Source organism: Hippichthys cyanospilos, chromosome 14 (genome assembly GCF_059441005.1).
Source record: "Hippichthys cyanospilos isolate Australia breed blue-spotted pipefish chromosome 14, RoL_Hcya_1.0, whole genome shotgun sequence".
NCBI classification, from domain to species: Eukaryota; Metazoa; Chordata; class Actinopteri; order Syngnathiformes; family Syngnathidae; genus Hippichthys; species Hippichthys cyanospilos.
The window spans coordinates 17698281-17723375 of record NC_142382.1 but is presented as its reverse complement, the minus strand read 5'-3'; the positions used below and the strand labels follow the sequence as shown (position 1 = coordinate 17723375).

General features: G+C 39.4%; 1 protein-coding gene across 3 annotated transcripts in view; it reads right to left on the bottom strand.

The window, feature by feature from the left end:
* lrfn5a (leucine rich repeat and fibronectin type III domain containing 5a) overlaps positions 1-25095 on the bottom strand; it is a 161653-nt gene that overhangs the window by 5937 nt on the left and 130621 nt on the right. For all 3 annotated transcript variants that reach the window (XM_088433379.1, XM_088433377.1, XM_088433378.1), the window contains one exon: positions 4114-4387. In XM_088433379.1, the coding sequence (XP_088289505.1) occupies positions 4114-4387 (274 nt within the window). The remainder of the gene's footprint in view (positions 1-4113; positions 4388-25095) is intronic.

Sequence of the window (25095 nt, the reverse complement as noted above, 5' to 3'; positions counted from 1 at the left end):
AAAAATAACACGTGGACAACAGCTACTTACTACTTTAAGTTAGCTATAAATTTTATAACTTTTACATTATAAGATTTGTATTGCCCAAATAAAAAATAATATTTCACTGTGCATTTATGACAAACGAGAGAAGAAAATAAAAAAATTCAAGTGAGCTTCTAAATTGGATGTGCAAAGCATATCTGTCAGAATTGTAACATATTTAATTATTTTGAATGTTTGTGAGTAGGCATGGGGCGCTATCAGAACCTGACATTAATATAACCTTGAAAAAAAATATCAAGGTATTGGAATGACAGTTCTAAAATGTACAAATTCAAAATCTTTAGGTAAATTGCAGTTTTGTAGATTATATAAACAGTGTTGTTTATAGTATCAATGTACAACAATATTTTGAAAGATGATTGATTTGGAGTGGGGGTTCAATTGGTTTGCCTTCTTGACCCACACTTTAGCTCGCTATACTGCTAGCGTCCTACCTAAAACAAAAACGCTGCGTGAAAGTAGCATAAGCATAGCTGTGGTAATTTACAGTGGTAACTCAAGCCAACACACCAGAAGGTAAACGCGAGAACATGATTGGCTAAGGCAGCCAAAGATTACAAGTCGCAGAGCAGAGCAGGTTCCCGCTGTTGGCTAAAATTGTCTGGTGTGAACCAAGTTGTTTCGCAATACCCCAACAAAAAAACGTTGTGTCCAGAGGATGCACGTTGATTTGAAAGTATGCATCTTATGGCAAAAATTATGTGTCGTAGAGGCAGGGATGCAGGCAAAATGAAGCACTGCATAAATGGTAAATTCAAATACATTGATTTATTTCAGTCTAAATGAGTAACATGGAGTTGCACCAGTGACATTATCACAGTATTTATTGTATTATATCTATGAGAGAGTCACTTGCGGCTCAATGGAAATGTATGTGTCATGGAAAAACTATTTGTACAGATGTTCCTTTTCTGTTCATTAATCATGATGACACAGAAACCACTTCACAAGACAGCAAGGCTTCATATGTCATAAAACAAGAACTTTCCCCAGAATGAATCACACTGCAATACATGCTTGAGAAATTCCACCTTGCTTGCTCGATCCAGGCTTTGGCCCATTTACACTTGACCTTCATCAGAATACTCCATTTTAGCAACGACAACAATGATCTGGTATATCACTTGGTGGGACAAGGCATGGCCCTATCAAAGATTTGATATCACATTTGTTCCCAAACTGTCTGTCCTTTAAAATTAACTGGGGATTTGGGACAAACTGGAAATACAGAACGAAACACAAAAATTTGACCACCAGCTATTTATCAAACTTTACAATATTGTTCCCTTCATCCCAAATAGACAGCAAATTGGAATCTTATATAGTAGTAGTAGTAGTAGTAATAGTATATCACTTGGTGGGACAAGGCATGGCCCTATCAAAGATTTGATATCACATTTGTTCCCAAACTGTCTGTCCTTTAAAATTAACTGGGGATTTGGGACAAACTGGAAATACAGAACGAAACACAAAAATTTGACCACCAGCTATTTATCAAACTTTACAATATTGTTCCCTTCATCCCAAATAGACAGCAAATTGGATTCTTCTGAGGTACACAAAGAATCTAGGAATGATACCAGATATGAAGTTGAGAACTAATAATTAATAAATTAATAATTTATTTTTGAATTGTGGCATGACTTTCAACCACATGCTATTTATCACAAGCAGAGCTTTGCATGCTCTAAAGAAGCCATCCGGACACTGTGTAAGCCGTAAATTCATAGTTTTTTGGTCTATCTACCATTTCTCATTCATGGCAACAGCAACCAAGGGGGATTGGTTTTCGTCCTTGGATATAATATGACACGAAAATAATTTTATAAATAAAATACATACACTGTATAGTAAAAGTAAATTTAAAATGAAAATGACTTTTATTATAGTTATTATACTTTTAGTTTATTATAGTTGTAAAGACATTTGAATTATGGACTGAAGGAATCATTTCTCAAAGTGCTTTATGTAAAAAAAAACAAACAAACATTGAAAGACATGTATTTAGTTACTTCCACCCACCAGCGTGGTGATGATGTGCACCTGCGTGGCGGAGGTTACAAGTGACAGGTGTTCAACATCTGTCATTTGTCACTCGCCGTCACTGAACCATCAAGCAGGAGCACACAGCCCGTTGGTAGGTGACGATTAAAATGCTTTTATTAATTGCTCGATGCAAGCTAACGATACTCAAATACGCGATCGTCCGTTTAGTACCGCATTTGTTATTTGCGCAATTGCAGCGCGAGCAGAGGTAAATTGTTTTTTTTTTTTGTATACATAGGTATTTTGTTAGTTTATTAAGTACTGTGTTAATGTGACATTGTTTTGATTTTCCCCTATTCAGTTTTTATGACCTGTGTATCTTCATTAATAAAAGATAAACACGAGTTATATCCCCCGTGTGCTTCCTGCCTCGCCCTTTCGGAGGGCAAACAAAAATATCCGGACAATAGTTATGATAGTGTCAGGTTATATTGGGCCAGCATAGAAGGCCTTGCTGGCCCTGACGGCCCACCTTTGCATGTCCATGTTAAAATGATCAGGTGTCATGATATGCTCAACTACATGCTTTTCAAAGAACCCACAAAGACTGTCGACCTTGCCTTGGATTTCTCCTGGCAGTTTTTAGAACATTTGTTGTTCCTACATGAGACTGCAGGCAGGCAGTGTGTGTGCAGGCAGCACGTTGTTCAAGCACCCATGTGTAAACTTGTTTCTGTAGCTGTGGCCATCAAGTTGCTAGTCTATATAAGTGTATACTCAGCTTTTCACCAGTCCTTTACAAGTTACTCACTCACTCCAAACTTTCCTTCTGCTGCTCGATTACCATTTCTGGCTGCATAGCTCACTACTTGCAGCTAGCAAGCTGCAGGATATGATTTGTTTTCAATGCCATTTTTGTTCACCCCTTCTCACTTGCGCTACTTTTAGTTGGTTACTGCTGATGTTGAAATGATCACTTTTCAGAGGTTACAGAAGTCTCCTGTCATTTTTTGGGGCTGATTAAGAGACACTAGCGTTGCATAAAGCGATAGAATCCTCCCACAAAGTAATTCATAATAACTCCAGCAACTACCAGGTCATGAAGATGCAACTGATCTCCAGGCAACACGATGAAGAAGCAACCATGTGCTAACTCGTTCCACTGTTGTTAGCCCACAATTAGCTTTTTTTCCCCCCGTTTTGTTCATTTTAGTAAAAGTGAATTCTGCTTATCGCCACTCACTTTACAAGTTTCTCGCTCACTCCAAACTTTCTTTCTGTTGATCGATTAGTTTTTGACTGCATATTGCACTACATTTGTTGCAGATTTGCATGGATCTCAGATTGAGGATCCAAGTGCCAAGAAGATGGGAGTCAGGGAATTTCTTCAAACTGCATATAAGTTAATAAAATGATAAACTACAAAACCAAGAATGAATTCAAAGGTGGCACAGACAACGACTGAAGAGGAAAAAGGGAACTATAAACAAATAAAATCAACAAGACAATGATGAACACCTGGACAAGGCTTAAGTGGTGTAGGGAGCTGATTGGTTCACACAACAGATGGTGTTGACGAACACAGATGGACACAATCAACTAAACGACACTGAGAAAACAGGAGACTAGAGTGAGAAGACATCAGACTAGAATCGAAACCGAAACTCTAACGCTATATATAATACTGTTTAACAATGTGTTATTTTTACAAATAAGTCGCTCCGGAGTATAAGTCACATGACCTTAAAGTCCGAAAAATACGGTGCATAATATAAAACTAAGCTAGCTCGGCGTCCCTGAGTTAAGTTTTTTTCATGTTACGACGTGGAATACTGAGATTTTTCGTCCCATATTTATGGCATTTATTCAGGTTGACGATTAACATCAACAACTGTCATGATCTGTGTGGTTGGTTTTGTTGGGTTATTTTGTAACTATGTAAACATAAAATGTATTTTTTTAAAAAACAAAAACAAAAACACAATACTGCTCAGTTGAAAATTTCAGGCCTAAGGACAGGATAAATTAATGTGAATCTTTTAACTTCAAGATAAACAGATGGAGAAAAACAGACAGACCCACCTTGTACCGTATCATCAAGATGATGATGAATATGAGCACCGAAGCCACTATAATCCCACCGATGATGATGATCATAGTCCCACCAAGGAACTGGGACTGCATAAAATGGCACTTCATGTACTCTGACTCGGTGGTGAACTGCACACATCCTACCACGCGGGTTGCTGTCAGGGAGGTGATGATGTCATCATAGATAGCGAGTACACACAGATCATACTGGCTTCCCGCTGCTAGGTTGTTGACCAGAAAGCTCTTGCTTGATGGTGGTATCATTCTGCGTAACAAAATAGAAACAATCACATAATCTCAAATGACTTGCAATGTTGCAGATATCTCCTAAAATAATATCAATCATATGGTCATAACAGGTATTGCAGTCCCCATCACAATTGTGAAGTACTTTGCTTTGTTTCCCATTCAGTATACTAGGTGTAATTGTGCGACTCAAACACGGGGGCAACTTTCAAAGACGTGTGTCTGTGGTCGTAGACACTGGTCAGTGTCGCTGACACACCCGCGCTTGCGTTCATCCTATTACTGCCATTAAAGGTAGTGCATTTGATTTATTGTTTGGTTCACGTAAACGATCTGTGAAAAAAACAGTAGACTTATGCACCGATTTGGTTGCAAGACGCAAACGGATAAGTGAGAATAGCAGTATCTTCAATCACCGATTTGTCGTGATGGGGAAAATGAAGCCTCATGTAATGAATTTTTGATGGTACTCTTAGATTAAAGATGCATAGGAAACTTTGATACTTTTCCTTTGCACTAGCCTTTACATTTAAACAAAGTGCCTCGAGGAGTAAAAAATATCACAAATGGTGAATTTCCCATCTTTTTTCCCCATTTGTTTGCAAAACAAAAATGGATCTCTGAAAATAGCAGCATGTTGCTCACTTACTAACTTGTTTATGAAAAAAATATGATGTACGTCACAATTTTTTTGTTTGTTTGTTTGTTTGTTGTTGTTTTTTTGCTTGGCTCCCGGCGGAGTCGGACACATTTTGCACTCCTCCTTTTCAATACTTATCTGTTGTCTGTTGATTGTTGTCTGTTGTTATCTGGACTACATCTACATAATTGAATTTTTAATAAGGGTGATCTTCCCCATAGAAGTTGGCGGATTTCTGATTTATCGCAAAATTGACGGGCACAACCGGATTGGATAGGAGGCTTCCAGTCTTCTTTGAAGGCTTTGGGCAAGCAATCAATGCTTAAAGTAAGGCTGTGAGTGACCTGTACCGCAAAGTGGATGCAGTTCTTGAATCCTCGAGCAACACGGTTGTCATCATGGAGAAGTTGGCGTCTCCCATCAAATGATTTATTTCTAATTCAAAGACTTATGCTACGGACTTGAAGTTGATCACATTTTTATCGGCCTGCTCCCAAAACAACCACCATCTGGACACGGTCCCCCCCGAAGGACAAGGAGTTCTCAACATATGAATATCTTCCTCTCACCTCTATCAGGTGGCCTTAACACTGTTGGTTTGACTGGACAGCCAGTTTATGGACACTCTTAAGCACACATCCACAAATATATATGCACAACACACGATCCTTTGCGTGAAGTGACTGCCACACAGGGGCTGCGTTGTAGCCTCCCTTCCCCCACCGTCCCTCCCCCAGCCATCTAGTGATGCGAGATGAGTTGTAGTGTCTTTTTGTTGGCATTGGGATTTTTTTTCCCTAGACCCGAGCCCTTTGTCTGAAGCATGGCCAAAGACTTGTTTTCTCCTCCATCACCCATCCAAGTGACTTTATCTCTTGTAGAGTCTCACAACACCCACGTGGCCCATCCCAACGGGCCTTGCCATCTGTCTCCCCGTCAGTCAATTGTATTGTATGTTTCTTGTGTGGATCAAGCTTGCCATGTCAAGATTTCATTACCTTGTACATGTATAATGCAAATAAAATCAATCAATGTATCTATCCATCCATTCATCCATCCATCTTCTGCCTATCCAGGGTCGGGTCACGAGGGTAGCAGGCTGAACAGGGAAGCCCAGACTTCCCTCGACTCGGCCACTTCGTCCAGCTCCTGGGGTGATACCCATGCTTTCCCAGGCCAGCCGAAAGACATAGTCTTCCCAGTGTGTCCTGGGTCGTCCCCGGGGCCTCCTCTCAGTGGGACATGCCCAGAATACCTCACCAGGGCAATGTCCGTGAAGCATCCTAACCAGATGCTTGAAACACCTCAACTGGCTCCTCTCAGTGCGGAGAAGCAGCGGCTCAACACTGAGTCCGTCCTGGATAACCAATCTTCTCACCCTGTCGCTAAGGGAGCCCAAACACCCTGCGGAGGAAACTCATTTCGGCCGCTTGTATCCGGGATCTCATTCTTTCGGTCATGACCCACAGCTCACAACCATTTGTGAGGGTAGGAACATATACCGATTCAGCTCAGCTCTCTCTTTACCACGACAGACCGATACAGAGTCTGCACCATAGCAGACGCTGCATCGACCCGCCTCTTGATCTTTCGCTCCATCCTACCCTCACTTGTGAACACGACCCCAAGATACAAGGCGTTTTGGACCCTGTACTCCTGAAGCACCTGCCACAGAAGTCCCTGAGGGACACGGTCGAACGCCTTCTCCAAGTCCACAAAACACATATAGACTGGATGGGCAAACTCCCTTGTCCAAGTCCACGCAACACATATACACCGGATAGGCAAACTCCCGAGCACCCTCGAAAACCCTGCCGAGGTTGTAGAGATGATCCACTGTTTCACGGCCGGGACGAAAACCGCACTGCTCTTCTTGAATCTGAGATTCGACTTCCTGACGGACCCTCCTCTCCAGCACCCCTGAATAGACCTTACCGGGGAAGCTGAGGAGTGTGATCCCACTGTAGTTGGAATCTTAGTATTGGTCTTAGATTTTTCTGTATACAGTGGGCCCCCCCGTTTACGAACCCCCTGTTTTACGTATTTTTCATCTTACGACTTGGACAGCGGCGTTTTTTTGTCCCCCTCTTACGCACAAACCTTTCGTCTTACGAACCATCCAACATGCCGGTCAGTGTGTCCGCACTACTGTTTTCGCTTTGCTGCATCAACGAAAACAACTTTTCTCGCATGTCACGGAAACGCCAATATGCTATTGCTCTTATAAGGTCACAGTCGTGGTCTCAGTCACGGAGATTCCGATATGCTATTGGTCGATTAAGGTCACGGTCACAGTCTTAGTCTCGGAGAAGCGGATATGCTATTGGCCGGTGTCATGTCAATCACAGAAATGCCGATATGCTATTGGCTGAACGCCTTCATCGAGCTTGATGGCACAAGCTGGTCGGTGTGTTGTGAAGACTTTGCAAAATTTATCTGTTAGACATGGCTTCTAAAATTGCAAGTGGCGGTAAAGGAAGAAGTAAGAGGATGATGACGATGTTCGTCTCTGCTCCCCTCCGTCTCCACCCACCACCAGCTCAAGTCACGTCGCCCCAAAGGTAAATGTTTTTTTTTCCTTTGTATATTTGTTATTAAATTTAACTGTACAGTAGATTATGTTACTAATTTTTAATATGTATATAAAGTCGTGATGTTTTTACCTAAGGTTTTTGCACGCGTTGCACGCATTCACTAATTAACATAGGTTTGGATTGCCCGTCATACGGACAATTCGAGTTACGAGCGTAGCCGCTGAACGGATTAAGTTCGTAACACGGGGGCCCACTGTACTTAACAGAAGTAATAGGTATACACTCAGCTTTCAAATGTTTAAGACTTAGTAATATGGAACTTAATCTTTTCTGTTTATGGATTCTGTTACCAAAATATACTTAAAGATTTCTTGTCCAAATTTATAAAATATAATTTTTGATAAGTATACTGCCACCATTTTAGTATTAAAGTATACTCATGGTATACACAAATGCCTTTTTGCCAAGGACCGCTCCCAATATTCACTCATATGATTTGTTCTTGAGAAGAAATCCTTCACAACTGACAGATGACACGACAGCAACTGTAGTTTACCATCTTTTCAGAAGTGATAATGATGCAGTATTTGTGCTAATTTTGTTTGAAAATGTATGCTTTTTCATTTCAAGCAATTTAGCAACTTTTGATGCATATTCTCACAATAAAAAATATTTGCTGCAGGTTAAATATGGTGAAAACATCAAATAATTTTTGCAAATGACAAAGACTCAGTCAGATTTCCAATACAGTTTTTCACTGTTTTCCTGGTAGTTGACACATGCTGCTGTTAATTCTTGTGTTTCAAAGGGAGTTGTGGGAGAAAGCTTTTAACTCCATATTAACCAGTTCACATACTGTATTTGGTACCTTGCCAGCAATTCTCGTTGATTATTGGAGACTTGTTAATGTGGGAATTTGCCCATTCGTCCTTCAGTTTCTTTAGAATTGGCTTGTCAGCTTTCCCAGATTTCTTCATTAAAATGCAAATGAAATTCCTCATTAAAACCTCTGAGGGCCAGTACACAGTTCTTGGCCTTTTGTGCACTGAGCAGAGCAAAAGGTATTCTTTGCAGGTTAAGGATTGGGTTTTGAGTTAAGTGAAGGTTAGATGGCATGTTAAGGTTTGGTGGTTAGTATTAAGCTGTGGGGAATTTAATCATAGGTCATTAGAGTTCCCTCTGTGGAATAACACTACATTGATATTGAAGTGTGTGTGGCTCTCTGTGACCATCGCTGTGAGCCCATGAATACTAAACGGGCCATGTGAACACTGAACTGACCAAGGCGGCTGACTCTCTCTCTCTCTGCAGGTTAATAGCAACAATGTCCGCATCCATGCTTGCACACAGATTTAATATTAATTCTCATTTAATTGCTTTGCTGTTTGGTCTGTTTCATACTGGCTGATACACTGTCATAACCACAGACATTTACCCTTTATATCATGTATTTGATTTAAATTTGTGTTGTAGTTTCTTCTTTTAAACCTGGGCAGATGCCACAACATAAAATAATGACAATTTGTAATGCACAACATCACAGAATTTGAAGCTTAGCCTACTTTTAATAAATATAATCAAAACAAAAAGCATACATTAGGAAATATACTTTTTAAAACAGTGGGACACATGGTAACATCGCCTGCACGATCCACGCAAAAACAAGCACACACAAACTCACCCACAGTAGGTAAGTGCAGGCCTGATGTTCAACTAGCCATTTTGTCAGTTTAAAGTTTAACATTTTGTATCGCGTTCAAGTCACTGGGTAAATCACTCCATTCCTTAATTCCCCTGCCCATGAAAGATGTTTGGCCAAAAAAGGTTTTCCGTCAGTTATTTTGCAGTGTCTTGCAGCTTCACTCCGAGTAGTCATACCGCTGACGAGCAAAGGTATTGTCAAAACGCAAACATTTTCAGGGACTTAGCCAAATAAGTAAAATTTGCAACTGTAATGTAGTTGTTGAAACTCAACATGATCTTCCAGAACATGGCCATGGTGTTATCTTGTTGGCATTTTCCCCAATATTTTTAGTGCACAATGATTAAATTTCATCACCACTTTTATCACCTTGGCGCCTGGCTGTAACCATGATGTAACACAGTCAATGAGGTGTGAGAAAATAATTGTGTTTATACATATTTTGGTCACATCAAAAGTTATCAAGTCTCTAAATAATCTTAACAGGCATACACTGTCTTTTAGTTTCAGCCAATTTTTCTACCAGTAATTTGAGAAGATGATCCAAATTTAAGTTGGCTTTCTCTTCTCTTCCACTTGATATGGCTACTCCAGCAATATGCAATGTGCTGAACATGCATGCTTCACAAGAATACACATATTATTTAAGCAATCCATGAAACAAGTGTGGTCCAAACTATGGTGAGTGTTTTATATGAGGTTAAAAGTCTAAAATTGTGTGTGAAATCACTTATTTCATGCCTTAAATTGAGTATACAGTATATGAATCTATAATTTGTGTACATTAAGAGAGCAGCAGACTCCATGTTTCTGGAGCATTATCAATGTACAAGCTAAGAACTAATGCTCTTTGAACTGACCAGAGTGATTGCTGATTTACATTTGAATAAAAGATTGTACCTGTGTGGTTATTATTCAAGATTTAAGAATTTTATTGTCATATGCATGCTAATACCACACATTGACATTCTTAATCTGTTCACTTTCCCAAGTAGATTATATTCCATAATCAAGCAAACAATAAAGCAGGCGATAAAACAAAAATTGACGATGATTTAATCTTCACCGTGTAAGATGTGTTTACCACCACAGTTTTCTAGAATAAAAATGAATTTTAAATGCTCTTTAAAAAAATCAAATAATAATAATATGGGGAACTTGTGCACAAATTCTGCAGCAAGTTCTTCATCAGATTTCAATCATAATCACGCCTATACTTTGCTGGCATTTTCAGTTGGTTTAATCTTGTGGCCTCTGCATTCTAGATCGAGGCACTGCTGCACAGAGGTGCAGGAGGCAGGAGCCTGGAATGGGCAGCTTTTATGAGCGCAAATATCAGAGATTTTGGATGCCAACCAATATAATCCAATACTACTATTTTGGCTCATATCGAACAGATATTCGATATCAGCATCGGATCGAGACACAAGTCTGGCTGTGCTTGTGCACACCTAAAGTACTCATAAGTGTCGAAGGTTCAGTCTGCGATAGTATGATATACAGTGATCCCCCCCTACTTTGCTGTTAATGGGGGGATGTCAACCCCCGTGAAGTCTGAAACCCGCGAAGTAGGGTAACAGACTCCAGTGAAAGAGTACGCAAGTCATCACGTTGAACTTCATTTATTTTGGCTCATGTATGGTGTATCATGTAGTATCTGTTGAATAATAAATCAACAACAATGTTAAAGTCAGTAAACTAACACATAAACACTTGCCGAACTTTAATCTATGAATTTACTGTATTTTGACCCGACATTAGCGGGTTAGCAACAACTACTAACTATAAAGTGCAACATCTACACAAACGAACACATAAACAGAATAAACACTCATCGCTTACTAAACATAAGCAGTAGCGTGCGTTATCAACATAAATGATAAACTATAAATATGAGCTTACGTTGTCATTCACTACGTCACCGTAACGAGCCGAATGACTCACAGAGAACGTACAACAGGAAACGGAAATGCAACGCGATCCGACAAATTTAAAGCATGCATAAGATAACAAACGTCACGAACTCACGAAATGCTTGAAGAATTCTTAACATAGTTTTTAACTGCCAAAAATAGTTAGTTAAATTGTTAAAATCTTGTTAAGTTTATAATCTAAAAATGGTTAATTACTGTAAATAAATTATTCAATTTGTTTCCTGTAATGTTCGATATTACGGTGTATTTTATTTGTTGCCATGGGGACATTTTTGTTGTGGCACTTCCGGGTTTTGGCACGTGCTGCTGTGACGTCGAGTAGACGTGGAGAAGACAAGCGTCGACTGATGTGACAAAGTGACTTGTTTTCATCAGCTTATTGAAGAATTTCGGACATTTGGATTTCATTCTCCTCGGAGTTGGAAGGCAACTATCGAGGTTGCAAGTTTGCACTTTTTGGTTTCATTTGTATAATAATGTAAATAATTAACGTATTCGTATTTCTATTTATTGTTTATAGTTTGACGGTGACGAATAATTAAACGTCAGCTGTACATATGAAAACTTGTGGCGTGGTTGATCCAGTGAGAGGGAGTGACATAGTTATTAACTAATATTACTTAGTTATTTGATGAATACAGTACTGGATAATGTACTTTTTTGCTTTTTTCAATTTTTTCGCATTTTTGCAAATAGCATTTTGAAATAGTTTTAATTTTTCCTGGAAAAACCGCGAAGTACTGAGACCGCGATATCTGAAGTAGGAGGGATCACTGTAGTACTGTACAGGCTGATAGCCAATAGCCAAACACAAGTTGATAAACTGTACATACATGTAAATGGATATACAAGCATAAATACGTATTATGTGAAAGTAATTATAAGGTACATTATGAATATGTTAAGTGTACTCTTTAGAGTATGGACCTCCAACTGTACTCTTGAATGTGAACCTACAACTGTACTCTTGAATGTGAAACTGTTTTAAATCTCACATGCATGTAACTTTTTGTTCTGGTGCACCCAAGAAAAAAAGTATGTCCAGATCCCTGGGCTACATTTGTGCATTTTTTAACTTTCATCACGTATGCCAATCATAAACTCTTTTTGCTGTATGAACAATGGCATTGCTAACCATGACTTCACTTTACAAGGGTTATAATAGTTTGAGGTTCGCTGACTCCCCTTTTACCATTATTCTCTCACACTGACTTCATAAAATATATTCTCATGCAAATCAATATTTTCTTTGTTCCATCTAAAATTGATCCATGTTGAAACTGATAGAATGACAACTTTCTCCAACTGGACTCAGTCATTGTGACTTTTTTTGTGCCTGATCTGAATGCTGCTGCCAACATTTGACACTGCAGTGGGCAGATGATTGCCTTGGCTGAGGCCATTACACTAATCTATCAACTCTGCTCTGCCAAGCTCTCAGCCTAGGGTGTGAAATATGTTAGCGTGTATTATGGTTTCGTTGAGCTCTCATTACATACAGGGTATGTGCATGAGTTCATGCTGCTATTTGAAAATAGATTTGGTTGTAATGCCCATTTAAATTGTATATAGTGTTTGTGTATAAAGGTGTGTTAGTACTGTGAGAATCTGCATCTCTGGTATTGCCTTTACTGGATGGATTTTTTTTTTCTTTTCTAACGGTCATCACAGATACACAACTCAACGCTATACTGTAGGGCTCCCTCAGTGTGTGTGTATGCCTGTGTATGTTTGTGTGTTCCCATTTATCCCTTAAGCTTCCCTCACTCCGGCCCGGCCAAAGCCAGGAGGGCAGTGTAATCTCCATTAGTCACTTTCAGCTTTTTGTCTCAAGACAAATGCCTTCATCCACGCACACATTGGTGAACTATGATACCAGATTGCTTTGTTTCAGACCATTTCATATGATTAATTACTACACAACCTTCAGGCCACAGCCATGCATGATTTTTCAAGCATTCATGACAATGATTCAACAGACTAGACAAGGGGCTCTAGGCTGTGGTGAAGAAATAAGGGGCAGAAGCTGGAATTTACTCAGCTGTAGCTTTCATTCAGGGAAGCTCAGCCAGACCATATGTGACACATTGTCTGATAATACTGGATTTTTCTAAGTAAAATGCATTTCTCTGGGCTAGCTCATTAGTAGTTTTATGCAACTGCAAATTTATTTGTTTCGTAGCACATTATAAAGAAATTGAACTGACTTGTGTATGTGTGTGTGTAACCAATTTCTAAATGTCTTAATGTATTTTTTTTCTACAAGGGAGAGATGCTATGATGTTCAGTGATTTTCATAAAGTAATGGAGAAGAGTTGCCATACGTTATTTCACTTTACAATTCTGGTACTTTAAGTTTGACAGAAACAAGGGATGTTCAAAACCACTTTATTCAGATCATACTAGCACGAGCACTCAACTCTTGAGTAACCACCTATACCAAGGGCCAGTGCCACAAGAAATTTTGATACATAAAAGAAAGAAAAGAAAGTCAATTTCAAAGAAATCCCAACATAATATTTCCTAAAATTGTCATTAATATAATGGCACTTTTCTATTATGCTCAGTGTAGGGCTATATTCACTCCTTTCGGTCCAAGGTAAGAACAATCAACATTTAAGTTTCTTAAATTTTAACACCGTGGAATTTTTTTATATTAATCTTCTTAACAACAAAAAACATTTATAAACACCCTTGATCACACTATGATGTGGGATTGTAGTCATGGTAAGCCAATTTAACTAAAGAGAAACACATTTTTCTATTGTGCCCTGTGATTGGCTGGCAACCAGTTCAGGGTATCCACCCGCCTAATGCCCATAGACAGCTGGAGTAGGCACCAGCAAGTCTGCAACCCTAGTGAAGATAAGCGGCTCTATAAAATGGACTGATGAATGTTTCTAGGGGTGGCTTGATTTCACTGTTTCATATCCGAAATTGATACCAATACACAGCATTGAGGATCTGTCGATACGATCCAATTCTTTAGTCTTTTGTTGTTGTTTTTTTTCTGGATCACACTGAAATTTGTTAATAATACGTGATACTGATATATAAAAACACCACATTAGGGATACAACTATTCTGGTTTTCTCAAGCAATGTTTCCCAACATTGTCGGTGTAGCTGAATCATTAAATAATTTACTATTGCGTAGTGCAATAAACATTTTGGTGCATCAAATTAATGATGAAATGTCTTCACAAACCCCCTGCAAAGTGCTGACATCGTGGTCATCGTTAACACGTTTCAAATATTTACTCTAATAGCAAGTCTTGAGCTTCAGAAACAAGTGAGGAGTCGCCTAAATGCAGAGGTGGGCAGTCCATCAGCACCAACAGATGCCCAATTTACTAACGAACCAGCGAATGATGGGAATGCTACAAAAAATGTCAGAAGTGTGGTTTTCGTCTGCTGTTCTAATTGTCAGGATAGAAGTTCTGTCAGATGTTTGTCAGTCACACAGCCCCCTTTTGCTGACAGAAATACAAGCCAAAATACATTGTTTTGTTCTTTTATTTTGTCGTGCCTACCTTATTATTTGCTCGATTATGGAATGTAGTCTCTTCAGGGATGTGTACAGAATTGGAATTTCATTGTGTGGTATTAATATGCATGTGACAATAAATCTCTTAAATCTTGAAATATTGTCACACGAGTGCCACGTTCCTACAATGTGTACATGCTCCAAGTCTACAAGGAAACAAGTATTTTCAGGAGTAATTAACAACATTGGCACAACACTGGATTAGAAACATTAAGGTAGGCGTGTCACTTGCTTTTGTTCCTATGCAGATAACTGGTGTTGTTTTTGAAGTGGAAAAGAGGACTGTGTCCACTGAGAGACAAAAAAAGGAGGTTAGGAGGTTAGAAGTTACATGCTTTTGAATCTGGGGGCCGCTTGTGGCTAATGCAAAATGTTATCTTGGTTGACAGTTCAAACTAGTGATGGGCAAACGAAGCTCATGAACCACTATATTATTGTATAATTTTTTTATTTTATTTTTACTCCACAAGATGGTGCTTTTTGTGAGACGTAAAAGGATTATGCAATGGAAATGTATTACATTTCCACTGCATCACTAAACCAAGAGTGTCATCTCGAACAGTGGTCCCCAACCTTTTGATCACCGCGGCCCGGTCAACGCCCGCAGTCCGGGGGGGGGGGGGGGGGGGGGGGGGCTTTCTGTCGCTGTTGTACTTTTTGTCTACTTATTTATTTTTTTTTTTTATCGCGAGGAGAGGAGAGGGGAGGGGAGTGGAGCAAGCTTGCTCTGCACTTCACGGTAGATCCGGAAAAAAGAGCATTGCTGAGAACTTTCACTTTTCTGGGATGTGACAGGCAATATTTTCACCGACAGCACCTTTTATTCTTTGCGGTGAAGGAATGTAGTTTTTAGTAGGTTGATTGGCAAGAAAAATTCAGAGTAGCAACTTTCTGTGGAGCCGGCCCGGGAGGTCAACACCTGGTGCGATCATTTGTCTCTGTGATGCAGTCAGTAAAACAGGGACTTACTGGCGGCAATAACAAAAGAGGGGCACCACAAAAGATAGGAGTGGGGGTAAAGTCCTCCAGAATGCATTGTTTGATGATCGACCTCGAATACACAGAGGTGATTGGCGTCCACAGGTCTGGGACGGTGGGGACACACACAAACACCCATGCACACACACACACACACACACACACACACACACACACACACACACACACACACACACCTACGGGCCCAAACAATAAAATACTGAAATATCGTACCATATGAGAGAGGAGTTAAAAGATTGGATGAATGTAACAATAAAAGTCAGGGCTATATAATGGTGCAAAAAAAGAACGTTCTAATGTGTATTTGAGTATGTTCAAATGCATCTACACAGTTGCTGAAACGTCTGGACTGGAATCCTCCAACCGAAAGGGGGCAGCAGAGGACAGGAAACAACCCAACATGATGAATGGACCGGCGACAACCCCCATTCGGTGGACCGGCAAATATAAAAGAGGGCGGCGGATGAGGAACCGGCATCATTCTCACCATGACACGGGAATGATCCAGAGATCTCTGTTTTGGACAATTGGCTTGTAAACTGCATTAGACAATTTGGTAATAATAAATCTTCGAAGTGTTGTTGACGCGATGAACGTGTGCATGTGTGTTTATCCCGGCTCATACCCGAACGCGCAGGAATCTTTCACAAAGGTATGTAAACAATATACTATTATTCAATTGGGCCCGCAATCGAAACTACGAACAAATGTGAAAGTTCCAACAGCGGCAATACTCGCCTGCCAAAAAATAAATCTTTCAATTTCGCAATCAAGTGGCCGAGACCGTGCTAAATATTGTGCTGACAATGCTGTGCTATCGTTAGCTTAGCACAGTAACTACGGTTCAACAGCTGTTAAGTGAAGCAAACGCTGCACATACCAGTTGTCCCAAGTTCTCGCTTCCGCCTTTCGACAAGCCAGGTGAGTTCTCTTGTTTGGCTCTGTTTCGTATTGAAAGCTCAGCTGGCCATGTTGGATCACTCCCGGTGACCGCAAAGCGGCCGCCATGATTCCTGCGTGAGCCGTTGAATGTTCCCGAGGTTGATTGGCTGTGGCGACTCGAAACGCGGAAAAAGTAAATAAAAAATAACTCCACGCGAAAGGCGAAATTTCGCTTCTCGTGACTGCGCGCGTCCATCGCGTCGCCCGACGTGCATTCGCGCCTTGTCACGCGAACTCCATTGAAACAAAATCATCTACAAAACATTATTTCGGGTGCAACGATACAAGTTGATCCACGGACCGGTACCGGTCCGCGGACCGGGGGTTGGGGACCACTGATCCAGAAAATATCAAAAGGGTTTCATGAGGCTTAATTTTCCCATCATTAGTTCAAATGCTATAAACGACTATCCAACTTTTGTCGCTCGGTCGCAGCAGCTATTCAAAACTTGCTATGTCATTTACGCAGACCCCATCTTGTGTTGATTTCATCTTGAAGCCTTATGCTAGTAAGGCTAATTTCCTCACGATTCTCAGACACAGAAGCATGAATTTAAAGTTTCTGTATGACAAATAGGAAGGACACTAGCATGCCACAAAATGTGACGTTGATAGGACTGATTTTATTAACTCTATCAGTGCCAAACATGATCAGAAAAGACTACTCCTAAAGAGCGAGACAATTTTTAGCATTTTCACTCAACTTTCAAGGCCGACAGAATATTGTATGCTATGTGTAAGTTTAGTCGTCCCTTGCTGCTCCGCGCCTCCCCTATTGCGCATTCAGTGTGTTATGGATTTTTGATTTTAATTTTGCTGTGAAGGTTTCCTGCATGCCAGACAGATCTGTTAACCATAAATACACTTGCCACAGGCACTCTTTAGACGTCAAACTACTGCAGTACGCATATTTATCTAAATCTTATATTATAAATCTTATTCAGAAACTGTACTGTTATCACTTCCCATCCCATCCCTGTAGTTTCATGGAGAGCTGCGGTTTTATTAGCGGCACCGAGAAGTCTAATTGAAGCCTGTAGCTGACCAAACATGATACATCTGGGTGAAAGATTTACAATGCTCCAGTGCAATTCTGCTTGTGAGTTTTATGAGTTGGGGCGGGAGTAGATCACAACTCCTGCCCTCATTCGTCAATGGTCGGGTGTCTTGTCGCGGGGGGTTGTTCAAGTCCCCATCAACCGCAAATAATGGGTTTTACTATAATTGAAAGATTCAGTTCTATTCTTTGAACAGAAAAAAAAAAGTATGACTACCTTATTCCGTTCTTTTAGTCATCACTATTTAATAATAGGTAATTTGAGTGACATTCAGCTATAAATTGGAAAAAATAACTTCGTGAAAAGATGCGTTTTCTTTACAACAGTGACTTTGACACTAATATTTTTTTGTTTATTAGTGGCATCTGGAACATCCAACAGTTCTTCTCTTCGATAAAGCATTTTCACATTTGACCACATACACGTACACATTTTTGGCTAATTAATAGTTATGTGTGCATACTACACGTGTGTTTTGTGGACATAATCTCGATTTTTGTGTTATAATGTGACACATTTAAACTGAGTGCGAGATTTGCACCCACATTTTGTTTCCCAGCATAGTCTGTTAGGCCTTGCCTTAGACATGGTGGTGTTGAGAAAATTCTGGGGATGGATCTCTCCATCTATCGGAATCCACTTATCTGACAAATCCAGCATTGCTTTGCTGTTTTCGCCATCAGATGACATTGAATCTTTTCCACTCTTTTAAACCCTAACCCCAAGCCATGTCCAATATATTATGGAGTCAGCGGTGGCTTTCCCTGAGATAGTGTGTCCAATGCGTATTAACAAAATTTCCTCAGAATTCACTTTGTTATCATTTTATTCATCATTCATCAAGACATTATTTTCCTGATCGTGAGGTGATTTACAGATCGCTTGCTTTGCCCGTCTCTTTCATCCTTTGCCCCCCTTTCCATCCAAAGGCACGGCTCCAGTTCTTACTGACCGCATTTCCTTGGACATCAAGCGCAACGCTGCCATCAAATGATCACGTTCAGTGCCATGGACAAGAATTTTGGTCATGTATAATACTTAGATTGTGTTTCAGTGACAAGAATTCTTATCACCTATGTTTTTTGTTTTTTTGTTTTTTTTTAATGACTGGACAGATGACACTCGTGCCCAGCGCTCCCCTTAATATCATTCCCATTGAAGACTGTTGTAATGTAGTTATATACATATGCAAACTCTTATTTTACCATCAGAAAACATTTTCAGTTTTAGTGCATGTTTTATCGAAGGGAATGCCTGTTGAAAAGCTACAAAAAAGTGTCACAGTCACTGTTGTGTACAATACACATCATTTCACATAAAAAAGTTTATTTTCTCCTTTTGTCCCTTATAGCTTAGTGTCACGCATTTGACCTATTTTCAAACTGTGATTACTAAAGAACGTTTAAGATAGAATCTTACTTTCTTTTTCTAGATAAAGAATGGAATCCAATCTTCCATACGTTACCAGAGATGTCTACATAGTCATACAATACAATAGTCTACCGGCCTTGAAAAATGTGTCAAAAAGCTCGAAATTGGCTAGCACGAGCGGTTGCCTTTTCAGATAACGCTTGACACTGAAAGAGTTAATCACTACAGTACTGAACTGTCTTGAGATTAAGACCTCTGGCCATGAGTGTCATCCATCTATTCATTAAAAAAAAAAAAAATACAACCTAGTTGAGAAGTTATCGTCACTGGCAAACAATATAAGTATTTTACATAGCAAGAATTCTCATCCATGGTAAGGCAAGAGTTAAAAAAAATAATGTGATACCAATCAAGTCATGATGTCCCTGGATCAGGGTTGACACTGATGCTGTCTCAGATTGGATCAACCCTACTTTTTAAAAATAGAAGTGGGAGTTTTGAATAGAACCTTGTTCGCTACTGGTGGCATGAGTTGGGAACAGGGTGCCAGTTCAAGCTCTAATTTTAATATGTCCAATTCATTACTCCTGAGTACAAATCCCAAAACCAGTCAAACTATTTAAAAAGTGTCACTCTAAAGTCTGAAGAATTCTGTAATATGGTATTCAAATTATTGCCAAATTGCTGTTAATCTCAAAGCTAAGTGTATTGCCTTCCAGATGACACAATGCCATTCTAATAGATAAAGTCTCACAGGGAGATGAAAAACACCTCAGAGCCCTGCTTCTTATCTCTGTTTCACCATGCTTAATGCCCCCAATGACAGAATTAATGGATAACAAGCACCCGCACAGCTTGTGGTCAGAGGTGGAACAGGAATCTTTCGCCTAAACCAAAAATTTAACACGCCTATAACTCCCTCTCCCCATTTTTTAAAATGCATGCACAGTAACTTAATCAAGAAGTAGAAACAAAATAGAAAAATACTTGGAGTTCCAGTAATATTTACCATCAATGTACAAACCAAATTTAAGGGTTTTAAGACAACAATGCCACAAAAGTAGAAAATACTGAAACAGCCACAACAATCGTGTGTATCTAATCTTTTTAATCCATGGTGACCTCATGAAGCACGGCTGGTGAGGTCTGACGGAGGTGGGATAACTTGACCAAGTCATGAGATTTTGAGGCAACTTGGAATGAGTTTTGCAACCCAACTTTTGAGTTTCTTCAGATTCATCATCTTTGGAAAAGCTTTTGAGTGATTTATCAAAACTTAGGTTTACTATTTCAAAACATGTTTTATCCTGGAATCTGTAAAGCTCCTAAATGAGTTATCAGACTCCCTTGGCCCCAGGTCTTGTCATACTCATCTGATTGTACGAGGGGCGAGTGTATGGTATGCTACAGTAATCACAACCAATGCTGAACAAGTTGTTGTACCTTGTGTACAACAACTTGTTCATTCATATCATAGATCAATAATATAACACATCCTGACTGACTCTGTAACTATGGAATAGAATGTTGCACTGATCAGTTTTCCTTATCCCCCTTACCTCATCTCGACAATTCAAAATTGTGTTTGATTGAAATCTTTTAATAATCTGTTGATGATGGTAACATTTAGCTTTTATTTAGATGAAGAGTGATTGATATGATTTTACATTGTTTTGCGACAACATTGACAGTGGTTTAATAGCTCAGTTAATTGCTATGACATTGAAAGTGACTGGAAAGTCATTTCATAAAAACCTATTAGGTTCTATTTAAACTTATAGTGTGAAAGGACAGACAATTCATACCATACCTTGCTGTATATCTCTATGCAATGAAGCATCATAATAGAGTGTAATAAATTTGTTTGAGGCCTATATTGCAAAGCAGTTCTCTAGCTAAGATCAGCTTCATTCTTCGTTAAGCTGACTCATTCATATCACTCTTTAATGTTGTGATTTAATTCCCTCCTCTGCATTTGTTTTCTTCTACTTTAGTCCTTTTCATATTGATTCTGCTCAGTCATATTTCTTGTCACCTTTCACTGCTATCTTGTTTATTTTGAGTTGTTTGTTACATTTGTGGATATGATCACAAAATGTGAGTTGACTTTCTGGTTTGTGTGGGTGCAAATTGCAATAATAATTAGAACTGGTAATACCTAATGTTTAATGCACCAATATGTTAGTTTACATATTTGCATGGTTTTAAGTACAGTGGACCCCCGGTTTCCGACATGCCTGCCTTACATTTTTTTTCACTTTAAGATACTAACTGTGACGTTATTTCGTCCCTTCTTAAATATATCTTTTTTGCCTTACAACATAAAAAACAGCAACTTCTCCTCAAACGTGGCTGTTATTATGAATGGACTTTCATTTATATTGCGCTTTTCTACCTTGGGTGCTCAAAGTGCATTACACTAACTAGTCATTTACCTACTAATGGCAGCAGCACCAGGAGCAACTGGGGATTCAGTGGCTTGCTCTAGGATGCTTCGACATGGTGGACATCTTGATGTTCGAGGATCAAACCCACAGCCTCTCAGCTAGGAGATGACCACCCTACCACCGCGCCATGCATTCTAGTGTTTAATTCAAACTTTAATTGGTTAGCCATGGGTCTCAGGATTGCTGGTGATGTTAAATGTTGACGTAAGAAGATGACTAGTATGGAAACGAAGCTGGAGGTAATCATAAAATATGAAGAAGGCTAGGCTAGGCGACCGTCGCTAGGGTATATTGCCATAACAAGCTTGTCACAAATCCTTTATACAGTGGTACCTCGGTACTCGATCGCCTCTATACTCGACCAAATCGGTGCTCGACCAAAAAATTCAAGTAGGTAATGCATCGGACCTCGAACAGATTTTCGGTTCTCGACTAGCCGAGCCGAGCCGAGCCGAGCCGACCCGAACGCGCTCCTCGGCCCTTCTCGGCCAGCGGGTAAGCGCCAGTTCAACTCAGACCGCCAGCGGAGTAAGAGGTTTGTTCGAGTATTTCTTCCCGGATTTAAACTTTTTCGTGTTGCTCTAGCCCTTAATAATGGGTCCAAAGAAAGACAGTGATAAGGGGAAGGCAAAGAGGAAAACAATGAGGACCACTATTGAACCGAAGAAGGAAATTATAGCAAAATATGAACGTGGTGTACGAGTGTCCGACCTCGCGTCGCAGTTAGCTAGCGTCATCATGGAAGGAGTAACTCCCTCCCGTCCTCTCCACATCCATTCCTGTATGCCATCAACCACTCTCCAAAACGTAAGTAAATTATACAAAATGGTTTATAATGCTTTATTTATCTTTATCTTTATCTTTATCTTTATCATGTACTGCTTGTGCACATTTACTTGTGCACACATACTTTCCATTATTTCTTATGGGAAAATTGGTTTCGGTGTTCGAACAAATCGGTGCTCGACCACCACCTCAGAACGGATTATGGTCGAGTACCGAGGTACCACTGTATATTGTTTCATTTCTGATTTTATTTAATTACATACATGTATATGATATATAAATAGCACTTACTATACTATTTAGTTACTAATTTTTAATATGTTTATACAATTTTTATGTTTTTACCTGGGGTTTTACACGCGTTAACTAACGACCAATGATTTCTATTGCCCGGCATACGAACATTTTGCTTTACGGTCCCAACCCCATATTGGATTAATTCCGTATAACGAGGATTCACTGTACGGTAACGAAACCTGCATGTCCAAAAAAAAAAAAAAAAAATCCCCAGTGTGAAAAAAAATCCATGCATTGAAGGCTTTGTTTCTTTCTTACTTCCTCATACAAGGAAAAGTCCTCGTTAATACGCAATGTTTTTTTTTCTGCATTTGTCTTGCACTTAAATTCACTATAGCGAAAACAAGCCTGCAGAAAAAGTATAGCTTGGTATATATGCACCAGCACGTGTTTTGCAGCACTTTATACTTGGAGCAGCTTTCGCTTGCAGTCAGACGATATTCTCCCATACTACGTGGTGCTCGCCAGGAGTTATTTATGGTATTTAGATGAGCAAATGTTCGTTCGCCATGTTGTCCGGAAGGTACATGTTGCGTAAAATCTGTTCCGCGTGGACTCTGCGTAGAGGGGTGTGGTTGCCGAAATAACATCATTTTGACGCGTGCAAGTTAAACCAAGCCAACACTTGAAGACAGGATAAAAAGTAATAATAATGAAAGATGGATGAAGCAAAGTGGAAAACATTACACAACAAATTGATGTAAGTATAAAACAAATTGATGTAAGTATAAAAATGAATCCTGTTTTGATCCTGTTTAAATTTGGAAATGTATTTCTTTTTTATTTATTTTTTTTAATGTTAGATGGTTTTGGTTTTAACTTCACTCAGATTGTAGATTGCACAACAGATTTTTTTTTATGTTTACATCCCATACATAGATTTGCTATCATTTAAAGTCCCCTGTTGTGACACATTTCTGGCTGCAAATATAATTTAATTGTAGAAGAGTTGTAGTGAAGATGCAAATGATATATTTGTGGCGGTGACTCAATGCATGTCATCTTTAGCAGATGATGATATAAAAAGATGGTATCAAGGAGCTTTATCTAATTTCCACAAAACAATTCCACAAAACACCTCTCTCCTCACTCCTCTATTAAAATTCTGGTGAGAGCATGAAAACAGCAGGGCGAGGACGGAAATGCATACTTCACATAAAAGTACAGTGATCTCTTGCTACTTCGCGCTTTGATTTTCACGCCCTCGGTCTTTTACTTTTTTTGTGGGGAGAAAAAAAAAAGCTGTACTGTATTGCAGAGAAACATGCTGTGACGGTTTCTTGTATGCCAGACAGACGAGGTAACTATCAATGCACTTGCCACAAGTCCTCCTTGAAATTGGAACTACTTTAGTACACATGTTTACTTCAATCTTAAATGATTAAACCTTATACACTGTACTGCAAGTGAACTGTTACTCTTTCCCTTTGAAGTCTCGTGCAACTGCCGTCATATTAGCTACAGCCCAGACGTTGAATAAAGTCAGATCTGTACATGATCAAACATAATAACACTGGAGAGTTTACATTTGAAATACCATTTTATCATAAAGGAAATCTAGGTAAGAGATTTCCTACGCTCTGGTGAGTGTCTGCTGCTTTGCCTCCTGCCTGTTGATAACAACGTGTGCCAGGGTGCGTTTAATGAGTTACACAGAACGTCCCTGTGGAGTTCTAATCTACTACTGCACCAACGCCTGCTTTTACATCCACAGGTACGTGCCATGTCAATCACGAAACGCACACAGGGCAAACACATTTGTTGTCGAGGCAGAGACACAATGGAGTAGATGTTCACTAGACCGTTAGAAATCTCTTACCTAGATTTTTTTCAAAATAAATGGTATTTCAAGTGTAAACTCTCCACTGTGATCGTGTTTGATCTTGTACAGATTAGATTTTAATTCAATGTCTGGGCCGCTGCAAATACGATCGCAGGTGGGTGAGACCAAAAGAAAGGGCTGACCGTTCACTTACTGTACAGTGTATGAGGTTTAATCATTTAAGATTGAAGTAAATTTGTGTACTGCAGTAATATGTCTTAAATAGTATATATAGCTTTAAGACTTTTCACATTTAAAAAAAAGATAATGTTTTAAATTTTAAAAGTGGGGGCGTTACTTCGTGGTTTTTACTTTTCATGGGGGGATTCCGGTCCCCATTAACCACGAAAAACGAGGGATCACTGTATACTTAAAAGATATAGTATAACTGATAAGAAAGTGTATATATAAAAGTATACTTGAACCAGTTATCTGTAAGCAACCAATTCATTCACATCATATGTAAACAGGAAAATAACACAAAAACCTTTTGTACTTAATTTTAAACATTGCTTTTCAACTTATTCCTGCCTCTATAGATGTTGAGCAAAATTGTGAATTGCAGAATCCTTATGCTCACAAAGTCAGTAATCAGTTATCCTTCAAGACAGGGGTGATAAAACCAATCACTCCAGCATGGGTATACCAT